This window comes from Chaetura pelagica, unplaced genomic scaffold (genome assembly GCF_000747805.2).
Source record: "Chaetura pelagica isolate M959 unplaced genomic scaffold, ChaPel_1.0 scaffold364, whole genome shotgun sequence".
In the NCBI taxonomy this organism is placed as follows: Eukaryota; Metazoa; Chordata; class Aves; order Apodiformes; family Apodidae; genus Chaetura; species Chaetura pelagica.
In genome coordinates this window covers 2,555,715-2,563,577 of record NW_009953089.1, presented here as the reverse complement: position 1 = coordinate 2,563,577, position 7,863 = coordinate 2,555,715, and the positions used below count along the sequence as shown (strand labels likewise).

The following is a 7,863-nucleotide window of genomic DNA, read 5'->3' as shown; positions in this document are numbered from 1 at the left end:
TAATTAAAGTATTCACATGAAATGGGGCTGTGATTATTTTTTAAGGCAACAGCCAGAGGCGATGCCGAGACTTTCCGACTGGACGCAAACCAGACGCCAGGGCGCGCGGGGGTCGCTGTGTGGGTTAGATCTGATGAAAGGCAGGAAATGGGAAAATCTGGCAAGTCTCCCTGGCTTGACTTAACGGAGCCTCTTGACTTTTGCTGGAGTGCATTTTTTGTGCTGCAGGGGCCAAGTGGAAATTTAGATTCGAATCTGGACGCGAGCACTGGTGTGCTTAGCTGGCTTGTAGGCAACAGCGAGGAAGAAGGAAAGGTGTTTGAAAATTACAGCCCCTCATGTTGAACTGTTGCTGGCCTCTGAATTTCTTTGCTTTACCTGGTAGCAGAGAAACCTGTGATGGCAATGGTAGCTTCTCCTTTGCCTTTCTTGCTGTACCTGAGCTGTCTCCCTTCTGCTACCCAAGTGAAGCCATGTCTGGTTCCTCAGATACCAGTGGCATTTCAATAGTGCAAATTAATGCAGAAACCTGTGTGGTTACTTTAAAATAGATACCAGTGACCCATATTGTGGAAAAGCATTGCATTTGCAGAAATAGCAACCAATTTATCAGCGTTCCTTTCAACCTCTTTTGAGGGGGCTGGGGGATGGTTTCAGACAGATTTGTCCTTGGCTCTTACCTCTGGTGAAGGGGAGCAACATCCTTACTCCCCTGCAGATAAACACTTAGGTTCAAGCCCATGAAGAAGATCTCCCACAGACCACCAGCTGCAGGAACAGGCCTTTAAAAGAAGTGCTAAGAAGCAGTATTTGCAATGAGTTAAGCTAATGGCTGTTAAATTGCAACCTGGGGGCTGTTCTTTCAGTTCTGCTTGTGCTTTTCCACCCCCACCATCCAGCTTTGGGGCAGCGTGTGCCTTCGAGCCGGGTGGTTAAGACGCCGTTGTAGTGTGACTGTGGTTTTTGTAGCCTCCCTTAATTTAATTTAGCTTTATATGTTCAGACTATAATCAATTTTTATGCTACTTTAATAAGCAAATTTATGCTATCAGCATGCTAAAAGGACTTGTCATTCACAGCTTCCCAGTCAATCCACCATTTTCTATATTAGCCAAGTGCTCAGCTGTCCTGAATTTGGTGACTCCTCTACTCTCACGGGCTGGCACCAATCTGCTCCAAGCAGGCACGTGGCCCTGGCCTGTGCTGGCCCCTGGAAATTCTCCTCACAGTGAAAGATAAGCAGTTACATCTCCCTAAACACTGGTCAGTCTGATTCAGCTGGACTGCCAAGGGTTTTTACAGCAAATATGGACTTTTATTTCCTCCTTGCAAGAAGGACAAAGCTTGGGCTAGGAAATGCCTGAACGTAAATTAGGATTGAGTTTAGGATCTGCAGGCCAGCAACTTGCAGGAGTCACTTTTGCTTTCTTATTTAATGTGCAAATCACGGGGTCATTTCCTCTTTTTCCTCTCTCCTTACCTTGCAGGAAGATTTGCCTCCACTGTAAGTGCTCCCAGGAAGAGCACATCGTAACCGTTATGCCTCTGGAGATGGAAAAGACTGTCACGAAGCTCATGTTTGACTTCCAGAGGAATTCCACTTCTGACGACGACTCGGGCTGTGCCTTGGAAGAGTATGCATGGGTCCCCCCTGGCCTGAAGCCTGAGCAGGTAACAATGACACCACCCAGTTCCTAGAAATAAATTGCTTTGATATGCTCTTTGGAAATAGTTGCCCTGATTTTTCTTCTAGGGGTACAAGCGCTTGTTGCATGTGGCTGTTTCTGGGTGCACTGCAGGGAATTGCAGAGGCAACTCTGGGCTGGGTGCACAAATGAAACAAAAATAGAGATGGGATCCTTGCTGGACTTGTGGTTTTCTGCATCTGTAATTGGTAATGGAGAAGGGGGGGGAAACAAAATACTTCCACGATGGGGTTTGTTGTGGTTGTGCACGGGAACAGATACAGATGTACCTCCTGCTGTTTCATGGGAAAAAATAGTGGTGGGACTTGAGTGTTTCCCAGGGACTCAGTGTGTTCTCTCCTCTTGGACCACTCTGCTGGGCAGTAAGTCAGGGCAGGTAGCCACAGCTGGTAGATGACTCTGAAAAACAGGCCAAAGTATTTGGGGTTGGGTTTTTCAAGCATGATGTTTGGGCCTTCCTGGAAGGAATTGCTCAAATGAAGTTCAGGTCTCTCAGTACAGGAATTGAGTGGGATGGATTAGACCTCACGCTGTCTGTGCAGGGCGTGCATTGATTTCTACTCCTTGCAGTTTACATGATTCGTTTGGTTTTTATGCTGATCTTTTGCATGTTCAACTCGGAACTTAATATGCAGAGGAGATTTCAAAATAAGCTTAGCCTTGATAATTGCTATAGCAATCGTTTTAAACTGCGTGAGGAGGCTGGGAGAGGGTGGTCCTGCTGTTGTCTTTGCTGTCCTTAATATTGTGTTTTCCTGAGCTTTTATTCAGAAGGGCTTAGGCATTTCCTGAAATATTTTGGCACCACTCGTAGGCTGTAAATATTGTCTGTCTGATTAGAGAAAATCCAGTTGTTTGGTTTGTTGGTTTTTTTTCTTCTTCTAGTCTTTACAAGCCTCGCTCAATGCTTGCTTGAAACTCCGTGACACTGTGTTTCACTTGGTGCCATCTAACCAGGCAAACCAGGCAGCAGCCTTGTGTTCTGTCACCTTCCTTATGTCAGAGGATCCCTTTGTGCTTCCCAGGAGGTACAGGACACGGTGTATGGAAAGATGCACAAGACACAGTGTATGGAAAGATGCAGATGGCTCTGAAGTAGTTCTGCTGGTCCTTCATGCTGTTGGGACATGAACCAGTTGGGTTTCAGGAGTCCTGTTGGAGGATCATGCACAAGCTGGTGCCACCTGCTCTCAGCACTGTCCAGGCATGTCCGTGGCTTCTGGAGCCCAGGCTGGTCCATGTCCCTGTAGCTTTGGGTGGAAATATGGATACTTAGTGACAGGTGGCACCTGACCAGGTAGACATGGTCAGCAGCTGAAGCCCACTTCCAGCATGGTGGTGACATATTGCAGAAGACCTGGATGTGTCTTTGGTCTCGTGGGTGCTTTATAAGAAGCAGCATGCCATCAGGGACTTTGTGGTGCTCAGGAGAAAATAGAAGTCCCTCACCTGTAGCAGTAGATACTGACATCTCATGCATTACCCAGATTAATGTATTTTTAGGTTCTTCCATCATGTGTTTCTTGCAGAGGTCACAGTACTCCTCAGTCTGAACACTGGGGTTCTAATTACTCTCCTCTGTCTGCCTTGCTGGGGCTTTTAGCAGACTTGCCACTTCAGACCCATCTCTAATCACCCTGGAGATGAAGAGCAGTCCCAAGCAGAACCTAAGCCAGGCACTGAAATCCTTCCAGCATAGCTCATCTGCCAGCCCTTTTGGAACCTTTCACGCATCAGAGAGCCACTAAGGAGACAAAAGCAAAGTGTGACTTCTCTGGGCTGTGAGAGAGCCACCATGCAGGGCTGGGGTTTGTCCCTGGGTGAAGAGCAGCACCTTGAATTTCTCCAACAGTTACCAAGTGCCCAAGTTGTCACAGGGCTGGGAGGTGCCCCGGGGTGCAGAAAGGTGCCCTTTGCTTCCCACGGGGGTAGGAGGTACCTCTGCAGCATCTTAATACAGCCATGCAAGACTGCAGACAGACATGTGGCTTTCTGGTCGATGAGTCAGGGGTGTGTACGTGATGTGGAGCCTCTGGAAGACTGATGCCTGTTGTGGAGCAGCTGGTGGGCTCTGCTCTGGCTGAGGACACTGCCGTCAGGCTGGGCTGAAAATACAGGTTTGCAGGCAGGGAATTTTCTTGTGCCTTCTGCTGTTTTGCTGTCATATTTCTTTGACATGAAACAGATGAAATTAAACAACTTTTTCTGCAATATTCTACTTTATTAAAATCTCCACGCAGCGTATGAGCTGGGGAGGTAAGTGGTCCCCTGAAAGACTGATGCAGTTTTCTTATTATACTTGGATGACAGCCTTCCTGCCTCACTATTCTTGGGAGACAGTGTTCACATCTCACTCACCACAGCAATTTACAGGATTTCATGAAGAGAAAGTTGGCCAACAAACATGACATCAGTTTTCAGCAGTTACCATAGGTAATTTCAGGATTTGGAGTGTCCCTTCAATACGTAGCTTAAAATATTAAGTATAATCTCAAGGGGAATCAACACAAACCTACAAGGTCTCGCTGGATTCCTGGACACTAATTCAGGCATCAGCTGTTCTGTGGCCCATGTCAACTGTTTGAACATGGATATGGGTTCCTTAATGCCCACTACTTGAAGGAAGAAAAAAGCATTGGTCCAGTGTTTACAGATAATGATCCAGACATTGCACTGAAGCATGGAGCTGAATTGCTTATGGCTGTGCAGGACTGCAAAGTAGTCTACTACTGTGCAACAGCCACAGATATTAAATATTTCTGATTAGGTTTATAACACAGAGATGAAGGTGATAATAGAAAAAAAAATGTTTTAATAGCACTGCATAAATTATGGTAAAATTCATGTGGAAAACTGGCTAAAATTGATGACATCTGCTCAAGAAAGAGGGGTATAAACTGGAAGGATACTGGAAATGTTACTTATTTGAAGAACCTAGAAGAGCTTGTTCAGCCTAGGAAATTGAGGGGATATGATCACACCCTATCCATTAGAGGAGAAGGAGCAGTTATTCCAGCTCCAACTCTGGCACAAGAACACAGATATAAACTGGATCCAAATGCATTCAGGCAGGAAACTGGAAGAGGTTTCAAACCATCAGAGGTGTAAGGCTCAGTGGCAACCTGCCAGCAGGGAGAGTGACGTGTAAGAACCCAAGACAGAGCTCCATAAATTACAATGTCATTAGAAAATGGAGTTTCTTGTAATAGCAGTCGGCTACACAGGATGACCAAGAGGTTCCTGTAGGCTCTAACCCCACTTGGACTGGACCTCAATGAGAAGTTGTCAGGTGGTAGAAGAAGGACTTCTCTTCTGGAAGATACAGATGCAGATGGGAATGGGAGAGGTGGCTGGACAAGAGGTGAGGCAGAAGCTTTGGGAAATACACTCTTTTTGCTGTCTGCCATTCAATAGTTGGATAAATAAGTGTGAAAGCCTCGAAATGGTCACACCCCACCAGAAACATGTCCTCAGCAAAGCAAAACCCCAGACCAGGCCTGGCTGTGAAGATGGGGGAAGGCAATTTCGGGAGCCAGTTTGTCTGCTGGGGCTGGCAGTCTGACAGCTGATCCTCCTTGCACTGACATAAGTTTGAGGGCAGATGTTTAAAAATAAGTCCTTTTATGATGTGTTTTTCACATTTTTAGGCCAGGCATGTGTAACTTCATGTGAATGTGCAGCCTTGAATTCCTTGGGTCTGTGGTTTTGAGAAATCCAGAGGGGATTCATGCCAGCTTGAATTTCTGAATACAAGGGATTTTTGAGGATTTCTCTCTTTATTGTGTCTCAATAATAGGAGCAGCTGGTTATGGGCACAGCTTTCCAATTAAACAAAAGAGAGGGCTCTACTTCAGCTGTGGTGTGGCTTTCTGCACGGCTCCTGCGTGCCAACATTCAAGACAGTCGTATGTGCCATAAGAATGTAATTCTCTTGCTGTCAGCACAGTTGCTCTGGTTGAGTCACTTAGCAAGTTATGAAAATCTCAGCTAAAAATAGTAGCGTGAGAGTTCAGGGGACCATTTTCCTCAAAGGTGGCTGGTAGAGCTTGGACCTTGAGCTTTGCAGGGTGGTGTGAAACTCATAGCTGTCCTGAGGAATTGATTCAGGGGCTAGCATAGGAGTCAATTCCTGTTCTGGATCTTCTACAAGACCTGTAACAAGGGCTTGAATTATAAGACCTCCAAGCTTCAGCAGTTGCTGTTCCAGTCATGAGCTGAGGGGAGTGGAGATGAACCTCCACTGAACGTGCATTTACACCTTACCTAAAGATACCCACTTTCACCACCTTGGTATGGGAGCAAGTACATTATCTGGGCCAGTCATCTCTGGGGGACGTGTGCCTCACTTCTGCTTGTGTGTCACGACCGAGTGCATTTTACCTTCTTGTCCTTTCTTGAGCCCTATAAGTTCAGCAAACTGGTTCAGTCCTCAGGAGGCTGAAGCTTTGTGTGCAGCAAGGAAGGAACAAGACAGACCAAAGCAACCCTGTGCCCCAAGCCTGCATAGTTGTGGGAGGTGATAAGCTAATTTATGGCCACAATAGAGAGAGGACAAGAGTCCCATGAAGATCTCTGCCTTCCTTGGTCCTGATCCTGAGAGCAGAGAGCACTTTGGATGGACAGCCAAGGGGGTGAAGAGGAGCTGTGACTCATGTACACAGTGCCAGAAGCTGCAGCCACCTCTAGCTCTACCCCATTGCACACATGCAGCCTGTAGTTTTTTATCCGAATGCTGCATTTCAGCACATTTTTAAAAGCTCTCCAATTTCACTTTGAGGTAGGGGTAAGTCCATCACCTCCCCAGTGAACTCTTTCAGTATCTAAATAGCCTGGCAGTTAGCAGCTCTTATTTCAAGGCTGGAGCTGTCTAAACCCAGGCTCCAGGCATCAGACCTCTCGGAATGCTTGCCAGTGGATGGAACAGCAATCCACAACACAAAATGCTTTTTCCATGTGTGATGCCTGTGTGCACCATGTGTCTGGGCTTTTGCTCCGTTTCTGTGTCCTGGGGTGTTTGCCTGATCATTGTGAGCAAATGGAAACTGTTAAAATTGTTTAATCCTCGAGCAATCTTGTTATGAGGGAGGGAATCAGCTGCTGCTGGTGGGACCACAGAAACAGAGCCGCTCACCCGATGGGGTTTGCTTGGTTCTCGAATTTGGAGTAGCAGCGTGGTGGGCAGCAGAGGTAGGAGGCAGGGAAGAGCAGGGAGTGAAAACAGAGAAATCCCAGACACACACGCAACATCAACTTGCCCTGGAGCTCTTTATTCCGGTGGACAATTCCAGCTTTTTCCATTGCAGCCTATTCTAGTATGCTGCTATAGTACATACAATCCAAGAGCATTTTAAGTGGCAGACCCAGGAGAATTATTATCTCTGATCAATACAGCAGATGATTATTATAATTGCTGGTGCTGCAGCCCTGCTGGTCAGTGCCTCACAGCACAAAGACCCCCCCCCAGATGCTTTTGAAAGCACCGTTCCTGGCTCCTTTGAATCCAAATCCGACTTCTGCTTAAAAAAGAAAAATGATGGGATGTACTTTCACAAATCTGAGACTTGTAGATGTACGGCCTTCATTCAAATGTTCTTCTTTGATGCCAGCAGGAAGCAACGTTTCCGCAGGATCTCTTGCAGACCGAGAGCTGCTCCAAAGGCTTAGATGCTTTTGAAAGCACCGTTCCTGGCTCCTTTGAATCCAAATCCGACTTCTGCTTAAAAAAGAAAAATGATGGGATGTACTTTCACAAATCTGAGACTTGTAGATGTACGGCCTTCATTCAAATGTTCTTCTTTGATGCCAGCAGGAAGCAACGTTTCCGCAGGATCTCTTGCAGACCGAGAGCTGCTCCAAAGGCTTGGCAGGAGTGGATGTCGTTCTCAACTGGGGAGCAGCGACGCTCGAGCGACTCGGCTGCCGTCAGCCGTGGGAGGGGAGGGCTGTAGGGTGGGCCAGAACAAATAGCACTTAGGAAAATCATTTTTCCTTTGTTCACTGCCTTTGTCCCTGTGACTAGGGAGTGGGTTTCCAAGACCAAGCCGGGCGTTGCGGGGTGCCGGCCGGCCCGGCGCCGGGGGTTGCATCCACCTCCCACTGCCCCGTGCTGGGGTGATAATGGTTTTCTCCCAGCCAGGGCTGGGGGATCTCAGGGGGG

The 7,863-nt window shown here is 47.2% G+C and overlaps 1 protein-coding gene across 1 annotated transcript in view; it reads left to right on the top strand.

Annotated features, from left to right (window-relative positions):
* Positions 1 to 1,494: 1,494 nt before the first annotated feature.
* The window catches only part of PRICKLE2 (prickle homolog 2 (Drosophila)), a 33,094-nt gene continuing 26,725 nt past the window's right edge, over positions 1,495 to 7,863 (top strand). Inside the window, exon 1 of the mRNA XM_009997016.1 lies at positions 1,495 to 1,671. Coding sequence (XP_009995318.1) covers positions 1,540 to 1,671 — 132 coding nt within the window. The 5' untranslated portion in view covers positions 1,495 to 1,539. The remainder of the gene's footprint in view (positions 1,672 to 7,863) is intronic.